General features: G+C 48.7%; 1 protein-coding gene across 1 annotated transcript in view; it reads right to left on the bottom strand.

Moving 5' to 3' along the window:
• LOC119381701 (retinal-specific phospholipid-transporting ATPase ABCA4) overlaps positions 1 to 22,141 on the bottom strand; it is a 31,590-nt gene extending 9,449 nt beyond the window's left edge. The window contains exons 1-18 of the mRNA XM_049412871.1: positions 21,868 to 22,141; positions 20,713 to 20,973; positions 19,452 to 19,723; positions 17,166 to 17,436; positions 15,717 to 15,905; positions 14,775 to 14,956; positions 14,117 to 14,302; positions 12,902 to 13,177; positions 12,521 to 12,676; positions 11,385 to 11,595; positions 10,068 to 10,228; positions 8,533 to 8,829; positions 7,221 to 7,399; positions 6,286 to 6,505; positions 5,207 to 5,443; positions 3,326 to 3,500; positions 1,823 to 1,948; positions 749 to 912 (exon numbers count right to left, since the gene is read on the bottom strand). Coding sequence (XP_049268828.1) covers positions 749 to 912; positions 1,823 to 1,948; positions 3,326 to 3,500; positions 5,207 to 5,443; positions 6,286 to 6,505; positions 7,221 to 7,399; positions 8,533 to 8,829; positions 10,068 to 10,228; positions 11,385 to 11,595; positions 12,521 to 12,676; positions 12,902 to 13,177; positions 14,117 to 14,302; positions 14,775 to 14,956; positions 15,717 to 15,905; positions 17,166 to 17,436; positions 19,452 to 19,723; positions 20,713 to 20,973; positions 21,868 to 22,141 — 3,837 coding nt within the window. The remainder of the gene's footprint in view (positions 1 to 748; positions 913 to 1,822; positions 1,949 to 3,325; positions 3,501 to 5,206; positions 5,444 to 6,285; positions 6,506 to 7,220; positions 7,400 to 8,532; positions 8,830 to 10,067; positions 10,229 to 11,384; positions 11,596 to 12,520; positions 12,677 to 12,901; positions 13,178 to 14,116; positions 14,303 to 14,774; positions 14,957 to 15,716; positions 15,906 to 17,165; positions 17,437 to 19,451; positions 19,724 to 20,712; positions 20,974 to 21,867) is intronic.
• Positions 22,142 to 23,231: the final 1,090 nt, after the last annotated feature.

Genomic DNA, 23,231 nt, shown 5'->3' with positions numbered 1-23,231 from the left:
GGGCCGTCACTACTTGTACTGCACCCTTCGCTTCGCTGCACTGTGCATTTCACCTTTATCGACGACTAGATCCTGCGTAAGGGAAGCCAAGACAGCCGCTATAAGTCACTTATTGCGACAACGCGTGACGCACAAGCGTAGCTAAACGATGGCGCATCCATGTGTAGCGCGTGTTCAGAAACAAAGACCTTTAAACCACGGCGCCTTTTATACAAATTTACAGCGACGCAGACCAAGAGAAGCGACATAGAACAAGAAAGCTGCAACTATCGCATAAGAGCCGATCGAAAGTAGAATGGGCGAACACGCGTGGACGCCAGAAAATCCGCTTTGTGTCCCTGGGTAGAAGTCCGTGCTTTTTACGTGCCAAAACCACGATATCATTATGAGAGACGCCATATATAGTAGAGAGTGCCGGATGATTCCGACCGCCTGGGGCTCTTTTTGATGTACACTGACATCGCACAGAACACGGGCCTCTCGCATTTCGCCTCCATCGAAATGAGACCACCGTGGCCGAGAACGTAACCACTGTGACCACTGTGCCACCGCGGCAGCTGTCCGTAAAACTCTATAAAGTGTGGCCTCATATAGCCAGCGCAGGTCTATGCGGGCTATTAACATCGGCCGATATAAGTACGCGGCAGTTCTTAGAGATCGGTTCCAAAAACAATCACTAATCCATCACAGTGCTTGTTAAAACAAGTCGCTACTCTTTCCTCTGGTTCTATATACTGCTAGTGTATACCTGGAGACAGTTGGAAATGCCCCAGGTGAGCGCGAAGCTGGGAATAGTCCTGAACATCCACAGGGCGCCGTCCAGGTACGGCGTCTCATGCGTGCTGTTCTCCCAGTGTCCCGTCAGTTGAGGCAGCAGGTAGAGCAGGGACATGCTCGTGTTCAGGACGATACCTGCAGGCATTCGTCAATGACGCGCTCAATCTAGTGGCCACCTTTTTCTGGCAATATTATCCTGTTACCAAATGAAGAACCATCTTTCTGCGTTTTCTCTGATTTTTTCAACACACACACACACAAAGAAAAAAAAAATTCAGATCCCTTGCACTATTGCGAAGATGGAGGCCAGCGAAGCTGTGCCGTTGGCGATTCTAGTACACTGAATACTGCTATAGTGAATTCATGTTACCATTATTGACCATATTGAGCGAATATGACACACTCAAAAGATCCCGGTGCTTCTCTTGCGCATGACGCATGTAAACTTATCAACAGCGGTCTCCAAATCAAATCCTTTGGTCCATAAGGAACCGCGTTGTTTCGAAAGTGCAAAAATGGAATGACGTTCGTTTCTTACGCTCAAGTGTTCTTGTCTTTGAGGCAGAATTGTTCATGCCATTCTGCCGTGCCGGCGAAATCGTACACCTTTGTTTACTTTTACGCCATGTCCATTTTTTTTTCGACGAAAAAACGCTGGATTAGTCGAGATAATCGATTACCCGAAAATTGTTGTTGTACGCGTCTTTTGTCCACGGACCCGAACCGCCAGAACCTAGCCATACACACCTTCGCTGTAAAAAAGCATGCCATCATTTGGTAGGGAAAACCAGTAGCTTTGACCGCAATAATATGCACAAAGACGATATAAGCGAACAACGTTATCTGAATTCGCTTCTGAATTCGCTTAGGTCGGACGGCCGGCAACTTATCGTGCATAATACAGACTGATGACAAGAATTGTTCTCATAGCTTATGAGGCACTATGCCGTAATTAGCATGCACAGACTAGGCTCTGGTGATAAGCGAAATCTAGCCGTTTATCGGTGTCACGTTAACAGAACGCGCACACGATAATGGCTCGTACCAGCTACGATGCTGACGCTGGCAATGGCCACGTATCCTGTTGACGGCTGGTCGCAGACCAACGATGCCACGTAGGCGACCGGTATCGAGGCCCACCCGTAGCTCAGCATTATCGTATAGACGGAAGCTGCAAGAAGAAAAAGAAGCAACCGTACACTGTTGTCATAGTCACAAACAAAGCATTACTTTTGCAATGAACAGTTTATTAAGTGCGGCATGAAAGGCTTTTATGTATACTTAGAAAAGCCTCAAACAATTATTTTGGACACGACCCCTTTAGTATAACGATAGCCGTTGCAAATTATTAGTCACCCGTCGTAATAAGGTGTTGTGCTGCTGAGCTCGAGGGCGCGGGTTCGATTCCCGGGCACGGTAGCCGCATTTCCACGGCGGCGAATGCAAACACCCCTGTTCTTAGATTTGTGTGCACCTTAAAGAATTTCAGGTGGTCGAAATTAATACGGAGTCCCTCACTACGACGTGCCTCAATCGTACCGTGGTTTCGGCACCGAAAATCCCAGCAATTATTACAAAGTATTAGTCCGACTAACCCACTCCGATGTCCAGCATTCAGCATCGAAGGCCTTTACTCAAGAAAAGTACTTGAATTGAAGCTGTTCATAAGAGCAGATGTTGCCCTATCGTAATGCTAGCAAAAGTGGTCCGCTAATTGCAAATAGCTCTCGTGAAACGCAAGTTTTGTGAATACGGTCAGATCTCTGCAGTCACAGTAGGAGGCGGAGCACTTCCCAGCCAAAGCTGGTGAATTTCCCATCGCTGTAAGGGCAAACTCTCGTGGATACTTTTGGCAATATCCGGGACACTCCATTGAAAGTGTTGCGCCTCGAGGTACGAAACAGCTTGTCGCGACTCGACCCCTCGTAAGCCATTAGCGAAAATGGTACCAGCCGAGTTTTGGTACTTCATGCGCCAAAATAAAAGTATGTTTTAGAGGCACGCCGTGGTGGAGCACTACGGTTTAATTTTGAACAGTTGTGTTTCTTTACGGCGCACTTGAATTTGGGTACACTGGAGCTCTTTGCGTTTCACCGCCATTCAAATGAAGCCTCCGTGAACGGGAATCGAACTCCCGCCCTCGTACTTAGCAGCGCTTCTGGACGCTCAGCCACCAAAGCGGTAAAGAAGAATCCGCCTTTTTCACGACGCCCCTGTGCATGCGCGCATCCCTAGCGGAAAAGTGGCGAAACGTCTCTTCATCTCGGAGGCTTTTTTTCTGGCAATACCGGTTGTCCCGGTCCCTGAAAAAACCCTACCAAAACGGCACAGGGCAGCACAGGAAAATGAAAGAGGCAGATTATAATTTTTAAGATTATATGAGAGTTGCGTTAACTTTATTCACTGTGCCTTTATTCTCTACATTGTGTCAGGTTGACGTGTCTGACGAAGTATTCAGTCCCTCAGTAGGCTTTGTTCAGGTTAGTGGCCGCTTAATTTGTCGAGTATCAACCCGAACACTGCACACGTATGCAACACGCGTACGCACCGAGCGTGTAGGTGTCCGAGTACAGTCGGTGCCAGTCGAACAGCGCCAGAGGCAAGAGCAGCACGAGAGAGCAGACCACGTGCAGCGCAAGGTCCACGATGAACGACGAGACCCAGAAAGGAAGAGCGCCCGCCCCGGCCAGAAGCTGCAGCAGCTTCACGTTCTGGACACGCTCCTGCGGTAACACAAGGCGTGCCCGACAGCACCCATTAGCTTCTGAAAAGCTCGACCGTAATGACTCCGCAGCCTGAATTCATAAATCTTCATTTGTGAGTGTCATTTTCAAATGGTCCGCTACGATTGCTAGTGACACGGCCGCTCGATGAAAAACACGCGCTAGTGATATGCACAGAATAAAGCATTGGCTGAAACTTTCCTTAAACAATTCTTGCGTAAAATGTTAATTTTTTTTTAATGAAAACATGTCCTGAACTGCATTCTGCCGCGCTGCAAATTGTGTTTATACTAAAATGCCCTTTTAGCAGTCATAACGTTGCTTCTGTATAGAACGCCCCACTTTCCGAGAAAAAAGGTGCACAAAACGCGTGGAGTCGTCTACGATAGTATTACCCATGCATAACACAGAGCATGTATTCAAAGAAGCGTATTATGCTACAACAGAAACGCACTCACTTCCAGTGCTTGACATATTTATAACAAAGCCTGCCTTTTTGTTCGTAAGAGCACTTACGAAGAAAAAAATTACAGCATATCCACGGGTGAATGATGAAGAGCTTGGGCGAAGCTCCTGAAGCAATCATGTGTACACCGTGAAATGTTCAGTGGTTTCGCCCAGCAGTAATCAAAGCGATACGCCGCTGTGATTATTTTTCCTTTTTCCGTTTTTTCTTCGCTTTTGTATTTATTTTTTTATTTTTGTATTTTTATGTTTTATATTTTTATTTATTTCTTATCTTTATTTTTATTTTTAATTTTTTTATTTTTTTATTTTTTTATCCTTATGGGACAGCGCCATCTAGTATATCGTCACCCAACTGCAGTTTGCATGCATCTCTATGGGACAGTGCCATCTATTATACTGTTCGGGAGATACTGCCGGCTACGCCTGACATGGGACAAGGTTAGACTAAGAGGAGCTACGCCCCTAAAAGCTTCGTGAATTTGGCCTAGATGTGTCGCAGCGACATGTACGAGCAGCAACTACTTTATTGAAAAGTGGTGCTCGTCTTAGAAATTCTAAGCAGTCGTGATTTCGCTACTCCAAGGCTTCGACTTTACAATTACGTGCCATAGCAGTCGTCGAGTTAAAGATCTAGTTTTGTAATTAGCAAAAAATTATCGTTCAAAGTGTTCTTCAGGATGCCTGCCTGATCATGCATCCAACTTGAAAAATTGACAGCAGCTAAATCTTCTTGATCCGATCTCGCTTAGCTCTACAAACGCTGGTTTAAGGAAGTACGGCCGCTCCAGGGAGTGAAGCGGTTTTCGTGCGGTCGTCTCAACGCGAAGTAAGCGGTGAGAGCACAGAACGTACATGGGTATACGAGCTGTCTACTGATGTCTGCCGAAATATCGCCCTTTTGATCAAAGTTCGCAGTTGCTGCTCGAGTGACGCAGCAACCCCCCCGGCGGCCCTTCATGCTCCTTCGCCCGACGAAAAATGGGTGGGGCGTTTCCTCTCTGAGGAGCCATCGACGGCGGGCCTCGCAAGCGGGCGATATTATCGCAAGCGCCCTTCGTTGCGACGGAGATGGCCGGCTCGTTTTATCTACGCTTCAGCCGGGTTGTCCTCAGCGATAGCGCGCTTTTACAAGCGCGTAGTACATACGATGCGCGTGGCGATGTTAGCGATTTGGACTTCATACGGAACATGACGGCTTTTAGTGCTTATCGCAACAAAAGAGAAACAGTCTTTTACACCTGTATGGGAAAGAGGACGTAGGTTGCGGCGAGGAAGGCGAGGCCGACTGGAATGAAGACGCCGCACATGATGCGCGTGGCCAGCACAATCATGGGGTCCGGCTCGGGGCTCGGGTGCTCCTTGGGCAGTGGGTGGTTGACGACGTGCACCTTCCAGCCCGGCAGGAAAGCCCGCGTGGCTGCCGTCAGCGACACCACGGCCGAGTGGGGAGAGTACGCGCTGTGCCACGCGGTCACCTGGAGCAATACAATGGAATGCACTCTCGCTCGTGTTACGATGCGGACGAAAACTTTCACCGACTGTCACCGAGGTAAGAACATTCATTCATTGCGTTTCTGAAAATGCCCATGAGCAGTACTACACACCACAAGAAAGAGAAGAAAAAGAACAGAAAATCCAAACAAACAGTGGCGCAAGATGTAGCATAAAGAAAAATCAATGAAGGAAAGAAGTCAAGCAAAACACATTTACAAGTGCTGAAAATGTCGAGAAAATGTCGCGAGCATGATTAAGTGCAGGATCGAGTCGACCGCCTCAACCATTAGATCAACTGCCCGAGCTCAGCTACACTGCTCACAGTGAAGGAACCTGTTAAAATATTTAGTTTTGGTAGGCAGTGGGTTGCTGCTGTAATCAGGCCTTCGTTCCGTACTTGCGTGATTGATGAAAACTACGTGAGCTCTCCGTAGAAAGAGCAAAAATACTAGTACTACTACTACTACTACTACTACTAATAATAATAATTATTATTATTATTATTATTATTATTATTATTATTATTATTATTATTATTATTATTATTATTATTATTATTATTATATTAATAATAATAATAATAAGAAGAAGAAGAAGAAGAAGAATAATAATAATAATAATAGCGTCTAACCACTGCGCGTTTCTAAAAATCGTCCCTTTTGATGATGTCATTACAAAAACATGCTGGCCAATGGTAGTATGGAAAAAGATGTAGCTAGCTAAGGAAGGCAACCAAATTGAACTCGGTCAGAAATTATGCTCGACATCGTAGGCATCATCATAACATAATAACATAACTTTGGCCATAGGCTGTTCCACACACCTCGATGACTGGCTGCTCCTCTTTCAGGCTTGCCGAGGGCGCCCGCACGATGGCCTGCGCGGGCACGGTGGACCAGTTGGTGGTGAGCCGGTACCCGGCGCCCACTACGAAGCTCCGCCGGTAGCGCTGGTAGTTCTCCAGCGCCTGGTCTTGCAACCACTCCCAAGGCTCGCCATACTTCAGCCGCCGCACCTTGGCGCCTTCGTCGTCGTGCAGGTACCTTGGTGTTTATAGTCATCGTTTTCAGCCGACATGCAAGGGCTTTCTATTTATCTTATTGAGACTGAGCTATTCAGCCTTAACTCAATTTTGGTACAGCACATCCTAGGCGTAATGCACAAGATGGGACAGTGTTCGGCTCCCACCATCAGAACGTCTTGTAATGAACATGTTTTTGTTTCATTGTAATCAAGATCATTAATTTTTTCGTGGCTTTTCTGGTTTCCTTACCGTTAGCTTCATACGACTGTGAATAAAATATTTGGCATTTCAGTTTCGTTTATAGCTTATTCAAACGTTATGTTTTCTCTCATGGTTCGTTTTAACTGTGCATAATCAGCGCTTGCGTGTCATTTTGGGCGGAAGAGTTCTCTCGGTTTTTGTGACGCCGCGTGTAAGACGGGAGAAGCAGGCATAGCCCAGAAAGGTTTTGATCGACTGCGTACGGTGTGCTGATGTCCAAATTAGAATATAATTAGAATATTATATTAGAATATAATTTGGAAAAATTTATATTCTAATTTGGACATCAGCACACCGTACGCAGTCGATCAAAACCTTTCTGGGCTATGCCTGCTTCTCTGCTATACCGACACCGTACCGCCATTTAAAACTGTTCTCGAGGGCGCTGATGGAGTGCATATTTATTTGCACTCTATGAATGACTATGCCTTTTCGTTTTTCTTACTAAGTGCGGTCTATAGAGGAGCGCCCACATCAGCGTCTCTTCGTACCTCGCGTATCTTCCGGTGCCCAAGTTGTTCGTGCTCTCGTCAGCCGTGTAGAAGGCAACTGTGCGACCAAAGATCTTGCGCAGGGAGTACTCGACCGCACCGGAGTATATGAGCTTCCTCGAGATGTGCTTTTGGTTCATGAACACGAAGAGGAAGATGACCTGCAACCGCGAACGAATACGTTCATCCGCTATGGTATGCCGTAATTAAGGATCTGTGCTTAACCCTTTCAGACGCCACCTATGAAGAACTGTCTGTAAATATGTCAAATCAATGCAACGTTATTTCAAGGCACTCGATTTTCTATTGCAACAAAAATAATGTCATAATACGCTAATTTGCGTGTGTTATAGTAATTATTCCCAATTAAATTGTAATTAAATATCTATTTATTCTGAAGTCATTCATGCCTTGTTTTTGCATAAGTAGAATCAAAACTCAGGCTAGAAATATAGTGCCAACTCGTATTCGGTTATGCCAATTTTGTGCAAAGAAAAATTATACTTTAGACGTGGCTCGCGGGAAGCGGCACGTCGAACGTGGTAGTGCCTTCAGCAAAGTAATCGTATGCAACAGTACTCTGCAAAAGGACGTTAAATGAAGACAAATTTATTATGCTGGAGGTTCAATTCATCCAAAGCTCAATGTATCTGGCTCTTTCTTAGCAACTAGTCAATATAACTAACAAAAACAAGTGATGTACACAATTGTGTACATAGCGTGTCAAAGGGTCGTTGTCCTTGCTGAAGGGTTATCTCTCATGCCTATAGGCATCAGAGATAACCCTTCAGCAATTTAGCCTTTCTGTGAGACTTCCTCTTTCGCTAATGCAAAGTGGTAAAGCGGGGCCTTTTCGTTATGACATGCTGACAACTAGCACCGACGTTCTAGCTGTCAGCCCTCTCCCCCCCCCCTCCTTCCTCCCCCGCTTTTCCCAATGAGACACAGTTCAGCAGGGATTTAAAATTCGAGCATTACGCTTCATGAAAAGTGAGCCGGTACTGTTTAACCGTGCGCTAGATGATTATTGCTGTTAGTTCTTCACGCATGGGCGGCGGTGTTCCAAGAAATATCTTTCAGTAAACTTCAGTTGAAAGTCGAGCTTTTCTCTTGTGCGTTTCTCATCTTGTGCTCGCGTAGTAATCCTTCACTTGTAAAAAGATAATAAGCATAGATATAATGACAACAAGAAATGACATTGACCACGCTCAGTGAACGCCAGATAACGTGACAACGGGGCTTGATGCGTTAAACACGGCACACGTGATTGCAGTTTGACGGAGTCATCGCTCACCGAGAGCGGCAGCAGGAGCATCAGCATGGGCAGCCTGAAGTCTCGTCGGCCGTACTGCAGCCTCTTGACGACGAGGGCGAAGAGACGCTGCTGACCGCTCGGGTTGATGCCACCGGCGGCCACCTTGTTGGCGTCGACCAGGGCGCACGGGCAGTCGGGGAGCTCGGGCATGCCTTCGTCCTCGCTCTCGCTCGGATCGCGGTCCACGCAGCGAAGCACGTCTTCGAGCGCCGCCACGAACACCGACACCGAGTCGAGCAGGTACGTGTGACGATTCTCCTCTAGTTCGCGGAGAAGCTGCGATCGAGTGCGTTTTTCACCACAGTCGCGTAAAACGTTATGGTAACAAACTGTCTTTTTGCTCGCAGAAATGTCCTTAGCTGGGTCGTGTGACTTTTTTAATCTCAAAAAGTCACCAGATCCCTTATGCATTTCCCTAAGACGACTGGAAGGCGAAAGCATTTTCTTCTGAGCCGACTGTATTTATCCTCCGAAAGCTTTCTTTCTCCCGACCACGTGGTTTTTCACTGCCTCCGGGATCGGTCCACCCCTGACCAACCAACGACGTCATGTGATGACATCATGCGACGTCACTTTATGTGACGTCATAGTGATGATTTTTTGCTTCGCTGGCGTTGACGCCGACGGTCACTTTTCACGTTTAATGAGGCATCTAAGGCATTCGCTTTAATAAACAGCGCAAAAAAATTGACGAGGCACACAGAAAGGATTGGCAAGAGCATCTTCAAACTATCGCAAGCATGCGTCATTCAGGGGTCGGTGACATTGCACGATAAAGAAATATCGTTTCTTGGGATATCATGAAGGATGTGCCATGGACGCGTTTTGGAATTGGCGCGAGCAAGGGCCGGCAAATTTTTTTTGCGCGCGTGCACCGTACGGTCGTGTGCTTTATGCATATATCCATCTTTTTTGATTAAAACAGTGCTTTTTCTCGTCAATTCTTTCCGTGTGCCTCGTCTAGTTTTTTTGCACCGTTAATTACGATGTATTTTTCTCGTACGACTGGGAAACTAGAAGTTATCGAAGTACAATTAGATCACGACAGCAGTGGAATACATGTTGGCGTCTACGAATACAATTCTCAGCAAGGTCCGGCCAGTTCAGCGAGAACAGCTGCACTAAGACATTTATACTGATACAAAGTCTTCAGTAGTGAAAATATTGGAAGCATAGACAGCTCGGAAAGTTGGTAAGGATTCATTCTTGGCAACTCGTCTGGCGTCCTAGGCTCGTCTCCGCTAAATTTTCTACTACCCAAAGCGTACATCTTGATGCGTGTGGCCAAAGATTTTTCTATACTCGCACGCTACAGAGCTCTTTTTTTTAAGCTGATTATGTGAGGTGTAGTTTTGATCAAACTAGTACAGCGTCAACCTTCAGCAGTAGCTCAGTGTTTGAACTCATCTTCTTGAAATTTAATACCTACAATATTTGAACAAGATAACAGCCTGTCCAGGCATAATGTTAGCCGAGTTTTGTGCTCGGTCTCTATAGGCTGAGTTTCCCCTCACCTGAATGAGCGTGTTGACGCCAGGATCTCCCACGTTCGCGTTGAGCGTCTGATGGTCGTCGGCCTTTATTTGAGCCCGGGGAACGTAACGCCGCACTAGGTCGGCAAGAGCGCGCGCCGGGCTGAAGTTCTTCATGCCGGCCCGGATCCAGTAGCCCGTACCTGGATAGACGAGAATTAAGCAGCCTTTTCCCAACTCTGGTATCGCAAGGGAAATCGAGAAACAACGAGACTTCATGAGAGTTTTGCCTGAAACCCGCACGACTACCGCATACTATATTCATAGGCGTGTGCACAGGCGGCAGGGGGGGGGGGGGCAGCAAAGTCAGGTTAATTGTTGGTGTTTGAACGTCCCAAAATATGCACTTGCATATGAAAAACAGTTGCGGGGGACACTGGGTTTATTTTGGCCACGTGGAATTCATTCACGTGCGCCATATATTGGCTTATGGGAGTTCTTTCCACTTCTATCCCCAGCCATAGTGCGGCAGCCCAATTCCGAACCTCGATCCCGTTACCTAGTATTGGCCCGAACTTGAGACGTATTTAACTAGTGAAAAAATCAGTTTCACCGCAAGGGTGAAGCAATGAGTGTGATAGAAATAAATTGTAATGTTATACGAAGTCAGTCTGGCAGCTAACTCTCTTGGATCTGACCTCACGTAACTTTACAAAACGCTGGTGTAAGCGAATATGGCCGCTCCTGAGAGAGCGGCACTTTTCGCACAATCTCTTCGCGTTGAGAGCGCAGTATGTAGAAAGGTATACTACGAGCCGCCCGCTGATGCCTGCCGAGATAGCGCGCGTGCCAGCGATCGCGACTGCGCCCTTAGAATCAAAGTTCACAGTTGCTGCTCGAGCGACTCCCCCCGCCCCCTTCGTCCTTCATGCTTGTTCAAGACGGGCGGGGCGTTTCCACTCAAGCAGAGCCGTATATACGGCTCTGCTCTGAAGCATTCTACGGCAGGCCTAACACGCAGGGAGGTTTTATCGCATGCGCCCTCCGAGCGACGGAGATGGGCCGGCTCGTTTGATCTCTGCTTCAGCCGCGTTCATCGCCCCCGCTCGCGCGCTTTTACACGCGGGTAGAACATACGATGCGCGGGGAATGTTATAGATTTGGTCTTTATATGGAGCATGACGGCGACGGCAAGAACCCGTAATGAGTGTCCATATAATTGCTATCGCAATAAAACCGACGTCGAACGAGACCAAGAAAACAGACAGGACACGATGCTAAATTAATAGTGGTATCAGTAGCGGTTTCTTTGATTACCGCGCTGTCACTACCACTACAGGCGACACAGTCGATGCGTACCGTAGGTGGTGCGCAGGAAGAGCGGCGAGCCGCAGCAGCGCAGCCTTCCGGAGGAGAGGACGGCGATGCGGTCGCCCAGGGTGTCGGCCTCCTCCATGCTGTGCGTAGTCAGCAGCATCGTCTTGTCCTCGTGGAAGCGCAGAACGCATTCCCACAGTGCACCCTTGCACTCGGGGTCCGCACCCGCCGTGGGCTCGTCCAGAACCACGATCTGCGGCACGAACACGTTCGCTTACGGGTCGTACTCCTAGGTTGACTTTGATGATATCTGGGGTTTAACGTCCCAAAACCACGATATGATTATGAGAGACGCCGTAGTGGAGGGCACCGGAAATTTCGACCACCTGGGGTTCTTTAACGTGCACCTAATTCTAAGTACACGGGCCTCAAACATTTCCGCCTCCATCGAAAATGCAGCCGCCGCGGCCGGGATTCGATCCCGCGACCTTCGGGTCAGCAGTCGAGTGCCATAACCACTAGACCACCGTGGCGGGGCTAGGTTGACTTTACCACGTGCATTTAACGTAAAGTCTATAGTGCTATGAAAAATCCTTGAAATACTGGGTGTGCCTGGAGCCAACGTTTTGACAAGCGGTCTTTTCTTTAAGGCAGCAACAAGAAGGCAAGACCGCTTGTCGAAACATTGGCTCCAGTGACACGCCGTGTTCAAAGGATTTTCCATCCCTTAAAATATTCGACCTTCCCCTGAGCTTCTACCTTATTTCTATAGTGCTATGAAACTTGCTATACATTGAAAATGACAGGAGTGACAGATGAGTTTTTTATACAATACAGTTCCAATTGGTCCGTGACAAATGCGAGAACACGCTGAAAGTGGTCAGAAGACAGCCGTCTAAATCGGAGTTAACTGCTGGTCAACAGGGATCCAACACAGGGATCGAACAGCCATAGACGACGTGAAAATAGAGAGCTCTCTGTTCATTGTCTCTCTCTCTCGCTGTAGTTGATTAACCGACGCCAACTATCCTGACATCGAATTCTCGTGTAGGTCACAGTTCTTAGGTATTTCTTAGGTTTAACTCTGCATCCCTAAGTGCATCCCTGTCTCACAAGTGGTGACTACAACTGAAAGGTAAAATGCGGTGCCCTTGCGTTGACAATGACGATCCACTGACCAAAGGGCTTCCGACGATGGCGACGCCGAGCTGCAGCTTTCGCATGGTGCCCCACGACAGGGAGCTGGCCAGGGCGTCGCGCTTCTCGGCCAGGTTGAACGCCTCCAGTATCTCCTCGATCGCCTCGTCACCCGTCGCCCAGCTGTCGCTGCGGATCTGTGCGAAACAGTGCTTTGTTTTTACCTCCGTCTCTTGTACGCACTGTAAAAACAGGACGCAGTTTAATGACGTAATGACTCCTGTCGGCTTGCTTAATGACCCGCGGATGGCGTGCCACTTTAAATGTAGTCGTTTTACTTTAGCAGATCCCTCTGAACCGGTGATTCGCATGTCCAAGGAATTCACCAGTTTTCTATACAGGGAGCCACGAAGAGTGCGCACCCTGGCGAAGAACTGCAGGTGCTCGAGCACGGTGAGGCCGAGGAAGAGCACGTTCTCCTGCGGGCAGAATCCCATGGAACGGCGCGCGGAGTCCGTCTCGAGTGCGACGTCGAAGCCGGCCACGTAGACGCAGCCCTCGGTCGCCTGCTCGAGGCCCGTGATGAGGCGCAGCAGCGTGGTCTTTCCCGCCCCGTTGCGGCCCAGCAGCACGGTCACGTCACCCGGGTACGCCTTCAGGCTCACGTGACGCACGGCAACCGTCTGGTTGTGGTACATCTGAAAACGCGCAGTGCAGACAAAGAGTGTTGCGGGGTGCCTCGTATTAATGAGTGTTCTCAGTAGCAGTTCTGATGAGCTGCTTCTGGCATAATGCGCAAACAAACGTAAAATAAGAGACAGCATGAGACATGTATTAAAGTTCTTTTCATACTGTCTCTCAAAGGGTGTTTTATTGTCAGTTTCAGAACTATATGCCTGAAGATGCAGAATCAGCTTGTCTCCGTTTTAGCCAATCGGCTGTTTCTTATATTGCTCTAAACACGGCAATGCGCGGAAAGAAACACCGATAAACAGACACTGCCCGTGAAAGTTCGCTAACGAGCCTTTTGGAAAGCCGGGAAGTTGGCTTTCTAGCAAAAAGAAATAACTGTGGGCAAAGAGCACTTTACAGGCAGCTTGCGAGCTGCCTCATTCAAAGATTTGCGTCTTCATGCCCAGCTACTTTTCTGTGTACCACTTTGACAATGTTTTCAGTGTATTTCGACGTAACTACACTTTGTCGCGGACATGTAGTTTGAAAACATGCGACAACAGCTACCGACATAGGCGTGCGCAAAGGGGGGGGGGGGGGGGGCAGGGGGCGGCCGCCCCCCCTAATCACCTAAGAGGGGGGGCGCAAAATCTGCCCCATACATTGACCCCACTAGTCACCTAAGAGGGGAGGGGGGCGCAAAATCTGCGTCGTACATTGACTTAGTAGAAGGGGGGGGGCGTTGCGATGAACCTCCCCCCCCCCTGATGGGGAACCCTGCGCACGACTATGGCTACCAATCTAAAGCGCAAGAAAAGCGAGAAAAGTGGTGGCCAAGATCCAGCGCTACACACTCACTTAAGCACGACGTACTCTTCTCTTAGTGTGAGTGCTGTGAAACTACCGACAAGTTTGCCTCGTTTTAGTACAACATTCGAATTTTCCCGAGCGCCTCAGCGACTCACCTTGGTGACGTCATTGAGCACAATGCCTGGATTCGTACGATCCCCGACACCCTCTATGGGCGCGTCGGGCTCCATAGAGTCCGTCGTCGACTCGCTGACGGTCACTTGTTTGCGGCGACTGTAGAACCAGTAACTCCTCTGCGAGAAGCCAACAACTCTGGCGTGTGAGCTAAACGCAAGTAGCAGCTTTTAAGTTCAACTTGTGCGCGTTTCATTATGCATCAGCGCTTGCCGTCAACAAATCAAAGCCCGCGAGCGCTCATTCACCAGAACATCAGAATTCATAAATACTGACAGTGGCGCCGAAAGAATAAAGATAAATGGGGTGAGGAGAAAGCGTTACTTGCACCGCGAGCTCCCGATCGCGTGACATCAAAAGCCCCCAGTATAGCTACGGGTCGCCATGCTGTCACCGGTCGGCGGTTGCAGGGCTCAACTTCACGAATTCATTCGGGTGCCCGAATATTATCAATTCGGTGTGAAGTTAAATACACAGAGGAGTGATTCTAACTCAATGTTGCGGGAGTCCGGGCCTGCACTCTGATGTGTATGTGGCGCAAGAAATTCTGGGGGTTTCAAGACTAAGACGTGAGCTAATTATGAGCTCATAAAAGGACGATTGTAGGATGGCGTGCGACGCTGGAGAGAGACAGCTTGCCTTGGTGAAGAACAGTGGGTCCTTGGGGATTCCGTACTGCCAGGGCCAGACGTTATCCAGGTACCAGATGAACATGGCGTAGACGATGCAATAGCAGCACACAACCAGTGTCATGCCGAACAGAGTCACGTTATCGTACGGCGAGCCGGGAACGCGGAAGTTGCTCCAATGCGCCCCGTCGTCTGCGCGGCGAACATGAGATGCTCATGTTGGATTTTTTTTGTTGTTGTTGTTGTTTATACGTGCATTGGGCCCGAGCGGTATCAAGTGAATGCAAGGGCACATCCACTTGATGCTCCTCCTGTCCCACAACGCTCTGCCTCAGTAATGAATATTGCCCGATTCTTGTATTTCACAATAGCAATTAAAAGCCGCGCGAAAAAATTGGGCAGTGCTCTGTCTGGCTGTCGTTGCCAGCCATAGTCCGGTGTTACGCGATTCCGCTGCCTAACTATTGTCAAAGTAGCCCAGTTGGACCTGAAAAAACAGGAGGACATAAATTTGCACAGCGCGTACTGCTATTGAGCTAGCATGGCAGTATTTCATGTGGAGGCATCTACAGTGACGCCTAACGTCAGATCTGTCCCCTCCCGAAAACTAACGTTAACGACTGTCAGCCACTCTTTGTTGCAGCTGAAGTAATAGACGTAACAGCTGGACACAACAGACGGTAAATGCCGCAACCGCGGGTTGGCGTGTTGCTTATGATAATCTGAAACGTCACACAAATAAGGGAAGAACAGGCGTCTGTATGTCTCTTTTATGTTCGTTTCTTGTTCATGTACCATTTTAGACGATTGCGATAGATGAGAAGTTATAATTTTGGCGAGAAATGTCTCAAAACCTGCGAGCTCTTCGCAGTTACGAATGGCTAAAAATATCCATCCTTCTCACGCAGATGTCATTCTAGAACAGCCGCATAATGCAGCAGCGACACTCAACTGTTCTCTTCGTGCAGGGAGATGATGCGGAATATCCAGTGCGCGGCCATGTTCGGGAAAATGGAGCTGTGGATCTTCTGCATGAGCGAGAGGTCCACGTACTCGGCCGACCCTGGCACGTCCATGAAGAACACCGGCACCTCGTACGTCAGCGTCCACAGGCACACGGTAGCGAACACGGCGTACACCGCTACGAACGACAAAGGGAACGAACGCGAAGATGAAGGGCACACTTTTTCTTCTATGCATAGGAGTATGCATACAAGTATAACTCGAAGCATATGGATACAGAATATTGCGGATGAGTTCAGCAGAACTCATCCGCAATATTCTGTATCCATATGCTTCGAGTTATTCACTAGTTCACCCTCGCGCTGCCAATCGCTAGCTTCCTAGTTAGTTCAAATGGTAAGGCGACTCTCCCGTAAAAGCGTTGGTCCCGAGTTCAACCTCCGGACCAAGACGATTTTTTTTCAACTAAAGGTTTTCCTTTCTGAGAAATCCGTATGGATTTCCTTGTGGCTTCGTGCTACAGACGAGGTCACGGGTTCGACCCCGGCCGCGGCGGTCGCATTTCGATGGAGGCGAAATGCTAGAGGCCCGTGTACTGTCCGATGTCAGTGCACGTTAAAGAACACCAGATGGTCGAAATTTCCGGAGCACTACACTACGGCGTGCCTCAATCATGTCGTGGTATTGGCATGTAAAACCCTATCGTGCTACAAACGGGTGGTTGTCAATTATCCCTTCCAGGAGGGGCACTACTTCAACCTGTGGCTTGGTAGCTGCAGGCACACCCAAGGAATCTGCGGGTGCATGGGATTCGCGTAGAAGCACATCGTATTTATCAGGTACATGTATCAGCGCAATGGCGTACCTTTTAAAAGTAGTGATTCAATACTGATAACGGCATTCAATGTGGTTAAGAAACAAAAGCTCTCACTACCCGCTTGCAAATGGTGGAGTCTGCAGAAAATGATGTAGATTACCCGCCACCCATGCCAGGAATGTGTTAATATTTCGAATTACCTCCGGCCAGCACACTAGCGGTTTTCACGCGTGGATCGCATATTTAAGATTCGCTCTTACACCGCCAGGGCGGATCCTTAAAAGTTTTCGTTTTTCCAAGAACGATTACAGTGAGAAATGTTGCTACCAGATGCAGTTGGCGACAGGACTGCGCATTTCACTATACCTTGTGCCAGCCACAATAATGGCACATATGGCGCTTCGGGTAACACGCAAATAAATAAACGATGCTGCCCTCCCGTTACCTTGACTATCAGGAATAACCCACATCTAGCGCATTGAATGCAACGCATTAAGTAGCCTGTTACCTCCCTTTTTTATCTATTTACTGCGACCTTCACACATCATCGAAATGATGATTACTCAATTTTTGAAATGGGTTCGGTAGTCCTAGTTAAGATACAGATGCGAGCTTGCTCACGTGTCTTGACGACGCAGCTGATGAGCAGGCAGAAGAGGTCGCAGTAGACGGCGTACAGAATGATCATGGCGAGCACCAGCGTGAAGTCGCTCTGCGGCAGCAGCGCTGGAGCGCAGAACAGCGGCAGCTTCATGAGCGCCGTCATGAGCACCGCCACCACCGCCATGACCAGCAAGCCGCTCAGGTACGCCGAAAGCCAGTACACAGCGTCCGACACGCCCGCGATGTGCAGCAGCTCCTGCGTGCGAAGGAGCGAGCACAGTTGCGTGACCTCCGAGATGAACACACATTGCTCTCTTCTACGTACAATTTCTTTAACAGACGCCACACGTGTCCTCGCAAACATCCACTCATCCTTAGTATCAATAGTATGGACTAAGGCGCCAAAAACGCTATCATACAACAACACATATACAGGACAAACGACCGTCCTGCGTACGTCTTCTTGTGTGATCGTGTTCGGCGTTTAAGTCTACCATAGATACTAAGTATGCAACATTTAGCCAAACGCCAAGTACTGTCCGATCACCCCACGTCACACATTGTACAAAACGTTGCCGTCGATCCGTTTTACTCACTCTTAGAACCATTTGAACAAAGACCATCAGCTATGGGCTTGCTCCCACATTCAACGAGCGCCACAAGACACGTTCAGATGTATTTCTTATAAGATTGAGATTGGACCCATCCAGTAGAAAATATATCACTCCCTGTGAAAACTTACACGACGAACATTGTGGAGTGTTCTTGTTCACATCATAGTATATTGATTTGGACACGAACTCCATCAATATCGAGACTACGGATATGGAGAAAAATAAATCTTTATCTGCCTCAGTCATGAAAGCTTATCACGCAAGCTCCGTCTTTGGTCCTACATTCTCTAAGGCTTTCCCCCAGCTTTCTCCTGCTGTACATGCCCTTGCTAGCTCCAAGCTATTGAATTGTAGCTTAGCACTGGCAAGTCGGGTCCTGAAGTTCCAGTATTCACGATAATAGCATCAATATGCTGTGTCAATAATAAGTATAAGAAGAAGAAAAAAGCAATTTCCGAAACGCAACCGCCTTGCTGCTTAGAACATTAGCGTTTCAAGAATTAGCAAGCAGTCATCCTCTTCCATGTGCCCATTCTCTCTTAACACTGCAGTAAGCATTCTTTTGTGGCCGGTCCACTCTGACACACAATATTTCGTCGGTTATATAAGGGCTGTGTCTATCTACTGTTCGGGTCACTGAGTAGAAGAAAGCGGCAACTGAAGGAGCAGCTTCTTGGCGTGTTGGTCATTTCCCCAGCGCAGAAATGCCATCACTATGCGCGAATCCCCGTGCCCATTTTTTATTTGCTTCGTAGAAAGATGGCAATCATATTAAACTCCGTGAGAAGCGAAACGAAAAAAAGGGTGTGGAATATAGGTCGAGAAAAGTAAAGAGCAGGGGCCGGATTCACAGCAAAACGTGGTCTTTCGCAAGCGCATTTTCCCATTGGACAGCCGGGTTCTCTAATGATATGTCCCGCATCGTGATTGACTGAAGTATTCTGTAACAAAACTGTTTAGCTTAAGACGTTTTCTGTGAATACAGGCCCACGTGAGCAGGGCAACAGAGCGTAGTACAGTACATGGCGTTAGTTGGGTGCTCTTGAGAACGCTGGTTTCAAGTATGCCAAGACGCGTTCATGTGTACACCTTGCTGTGTGGGAAAGGCTCTCAAATTCCCTGAGCTGTTCCATAAATGTTCCATACTATTTACGCACATTTTTAAATTGTTGCACCCTACAATAAACTGCATGTAGCGAAGTTACGAGATCCATTACAATCTTTTCTTGTTTCACAATACGTCTGACTGCTGGCCAGTGACGCCGCGTGTGAATCAGTGACGCCGCGCGTCTCTGCAGTATCACTAGCCCTTCCACAGCGCTATTTCTTATACCCTATCCGGATCTCAACGTATGTAAATTTAGCTTGTGCGGGAATCATTCATGCAATGTTAAGTTAAGCGAATTACGGAGGTTAACAGTAAGTGCACCTGCCCACCCTTATACCCCATTCCACAGCGACTCGGCATGACATACCATCGTGCAAACATGAGATGCGTTTATTTCACATTTAACGGAAACTGAACTGAGCGTAGTTTTTACATTTTCTGACAATCGTTTATACAAAAAATATTAAGCGTATTGTGGCCCAGTCTATAACCTGCTGCTTCGCAACAAGCACGACTCTTCGTCGAAGCCTATTGCTGCGAAGTTGGATAGTCTGTTGCGCCGGACCCGATAGCGCAACCGACGTTGGGAGTCAGCCGCAGCCGCCGCGTCACTACCTTCATGCCGACGGACTTCTCGTCGGCGATGCGCTTGACGGCGACGGGCGCGATCACGATGAAGCCGTACACGACGCAGAGGTCGGCGATGCGACGCGCGCCACCGCCCCAGCCCTTGGCCTTGGGCGCCGGAAAGCGACGCGTCTGGAAGTACACCGGCGGCAGCGGGTTGTTCAGGCGCGCGGCCTCGGAACGCGCGACGGCCAGGTTCAACCCGGACACCATGGGCAGCAGGATGCCTGCAGGATTCGGCAATGTAGGACGATGGAACTAAAGGCACTCGCTTATTCGCGGAACCATTGTACTACGCTAGCAAAGTTTAATCAAAAAGTAAACTGCCGTTGAAGACGCGTCTTGTTGACAGTTGCATCAGCCTGACCAGATAGGACAGTCACCTGGAAGACTATAGAACATACCGTCATTGACATCAGTATTCTGAGCTTAACTCAGAAAGTACGTGGCATATCTACCGAAGGTCAGCCTATTCCTATTCTTAAAGCTGCGAACTTCTTACTGCAATCAACCTCTCCCCCTGACTATCCGATCTACCTCTCTGCTAAATTACACACTTAATTCTACATACGTTTGGACGAGCACACTTAGTAGGCTGTTGAACGAAAAGGTTTAGACACTCGCTTTAAGACGCGCTTGCCAAACAGTGAGCTCGTTCGCCGAACTCGATCCCTTCTATTCGTCGTTTAGGGAATTCTGGATAGCAGCACTTCAAAAGCATATCTGACAACCTACGTTGCTATAATGTTCCTAGATGTCGTAAGTGTCTCGACACCATTTTCAATAAGAAGGAAAACGGTCACTGTCACTGTGACAACAAAAGTAATCATTCTTTTTTCTCGGCGCCGACGCTTCGCCATTCTGTACACTTCGCTTCAAGACATCTGTCGCTCAGGTGTACCATTCTGGGCATTGGTTAAATCCTACACATTGCCGAAGTGATTATCTTATGTCACCTATGATTCGATCGCATGGCTGTTACGCCTTCTGAATGGCCTAAAACTCGAACTTGGCGGAATTTGGCAATGTTTAGAATAACATCGCGGGCGCTGAATGCCAAAGCTTTCTTGTGCTAGCTCGTGACCGCTGTTATAATTCGTAAAGATTGTCCTAATTGGACAATACTAAGCCGGTTGATCTACGCATCGATCGCCTACTATAGTTTTCGTTAAGAGGCGCTCATGTTGGTATGCGTGCACCATCAAAAACAACTTGCCGTTCATCCAAAAGGGTGGCTGTTTCTGGGCGTTGCCCACAAACGTCTGCCTGGTGTAGAATTCCTGCCACGATGGGAATCGCAGCGTGTAGCTGAGCACGCCTTGCTCAGCCCGTTCAAACACAACGCCGTAGTTGTTGGCAAGGCCCACCGCGTTGGTGCGTACGGACAGCTTGGCCACCATCTCAGACTCGTTGGGGAACGGCTCCAACTTGACGGCGGGAAAGGCCTGGCGCAGCACTTCCTCGCCGGTAACGTTGCCTGTGTGTGACGTCAATGAAGTCGTGCATTGGAGTCACCAAGCACTTATTTGCGGCGACGCCGCGACGATTGGATAAAGCTCGAGAGCAGGTCAACTGGTGCACCAGTCGCCACCGCCTGCTGCTCTTGAACTATGTCCAATCAGCGAGCGTAAGCTTAAATATAGGTTTCGTAGACTCTTACACTCACCCCCCATCCACCCCATTACTGCTATCCCGGCACGGCATCATTCCTCCATTAAGTATGGCTCCTCACCTTCAGCCGTAGCGAAATCGCTATGGCATAGAGCTACAATCGTGGGTTCAATCCCGGTCGCACTTATATGGGGGCGAAATGCAAGAACGCACACAGATTCCCAGGTTTAAGTGCTCTTGAAAGGTCTGCAGGCAGTCATTGTCAATCCGGAGTGCTCCACTATACGGCGTGCCTCAGTTAGGTTTCCGGCACGAGCAACCCAACACTAATTTTCTGCCCCTCTGTACAACGAATCGGTACGTACGTTTCAGTGTTACTCAAAGAACTTCTTCGCATACGAATACTGCATGCCGTAATAGTCATTAATAGTTCGGAAATAAGCGTACCGCCAGCTGTGGCACAGTAAGTTCTGTTTGAGTACACGTGCCAGTGGTCTCACCATAGGCGTGCCCAAAGGGGGGAGGGGGGAGGGGGGGGCGATATCTGCCCCGTGCATTGACCCTTCTAGTCACCTAAGAGAGGGGGGGCGCAAAATCTGCCCCATACATTGACTTAGTAGGGTGGGGGGGGGCGCTGCGACGAATCTTTGCCCCCCCCCCCCCCTAATGGGGAACCCTGCGCACGCCTATGGGTCTCACTGCAGAACAAACTACTGACAGAGCTAAAATACACGAACAGTTAGTTGAGCTGGACACGTGCCTGGCGCCGGAACGAAGCCAATGGAGGAAGGGAAGTTGATCGAAGGCCTGACCACGCTGGGCGCGTCGGTGTCGCTGCCAGCGAACGTGGTGCCAATAGTGGGTATGGGCAGCGGCGTGTCGCCAACGCTGTAGCCGTTGCAGCGCAAGTAGTTCTGCACCACCGTTAGCAGCAGCGGCGTCAGCACCTCCAGCGCCGTGATGGCCCAATTGCGCCGAAGTCTGTACAGGTAGACGCTCTTCCAGAGCAGCAGGCGCAGCTGGCGCCAGCGCATAACCCTGCATGGAAAAAGCCGGCACATCGGTAAGTATCGCCGTTGTAACGTTACGTGTGGCTACAGAGTCCCTACGATGAGTCGTGTTCACCATACGTGACCCCGACAGGATCAAGTGGTTTCGTATAGCGTACACTACTTGCTGCATAATGCGCTTCGTGGAAGTAAGGTCATTATGGTCACTACAATCAATTAAAAATATATAATTTGTTTCCCTTACGTTACCGCACAGCCTTGCGCAACAAGAAGTGTGTTACTGAGAGCAAGAAAGCATGTACAACTCCTGGATCAGACACCTGTGGCGGAAGGTCTGTGTGCGCACAGTACCCTGTAGATAATAATTTACCAGGGCTCAACACAAAAATCATGGCGCCAGAAAAAGTGCTCTTTGAACCACTGGGGGCTGGTTGAAAGAGCCCCTACATATCATAGCACTGCGTGGTACTTCCAGGTAAGTACCCACGTGTTCGCTCACTGCTCCAGCGATCAGAGGTAAGCGCGTGAGAGATAAGTGAGAGGTAAGCACAGGCGCCCACGCCCTGGATGTCAAAGTGCGATGCTGGAGGCGCGCAGCCCCACTCCGGCGAAATACGGACGGGGTGACGCCCGAAGCGCGCCGGCGCGCCCTCTGGTCCTTTGCGCCATCTCGTCGGTGATAGTGAACGCGCTGAAGCACCCCAGAGGTCTGCCTACCACAAACGGTAAATGAAGTATACAGGGTGTTTCAGATAAAAAGCACCGGGTGTTAAAAATTTAAGCATAGGCGCTACGCGTCTCCCCTTAGTGCAGTGTTGTTCTGAGCCATATAGAGCACGTCAGAATATTCTTTTCAATCCGGAAAGCTCGGCAATTAACAAAGATTGCTTGATGAACTTATTAAATAGCAACTCTAGAGAAAAACCTTCAATGCAAAAGTTGTGGCGCTTGTTCAGAAACATCGAATTTTTTTACCTACGGTATGATAACTCTCCTGTTTAATTTTTTTCCGGCCTTTCTTTAAATCGCGAGAGCTTTAAAAAATACCACGCCATTAAAACACCTACTCGTTGCGCAATTCACATGTTTTGATGTCTGGCGCGATTCTACGCTT

The sequence above is a fragment of the Rhipicephalus sanguineus genome, chromosome 2 (genome assembly GCF_013339695.2).
Source record: "Rhipicephalus sanguineus isolate Rsan-2018 chromosome 2, BIME_Rsan_1.4, whole genome shotgun sequence".
In the NCBI taxonomy this organism is placed as follows: Eukaryota; Metazoa; Arthropoda; class Arachnida; order Ixodida; family Ixodidae; genus Rhipicephalus; species Rhipicephalus sanguineus.
Note: the sequence above shows the minus strand (reverse complement) of the source record. Positions and strands in the feature narration are given on the sequence as shown.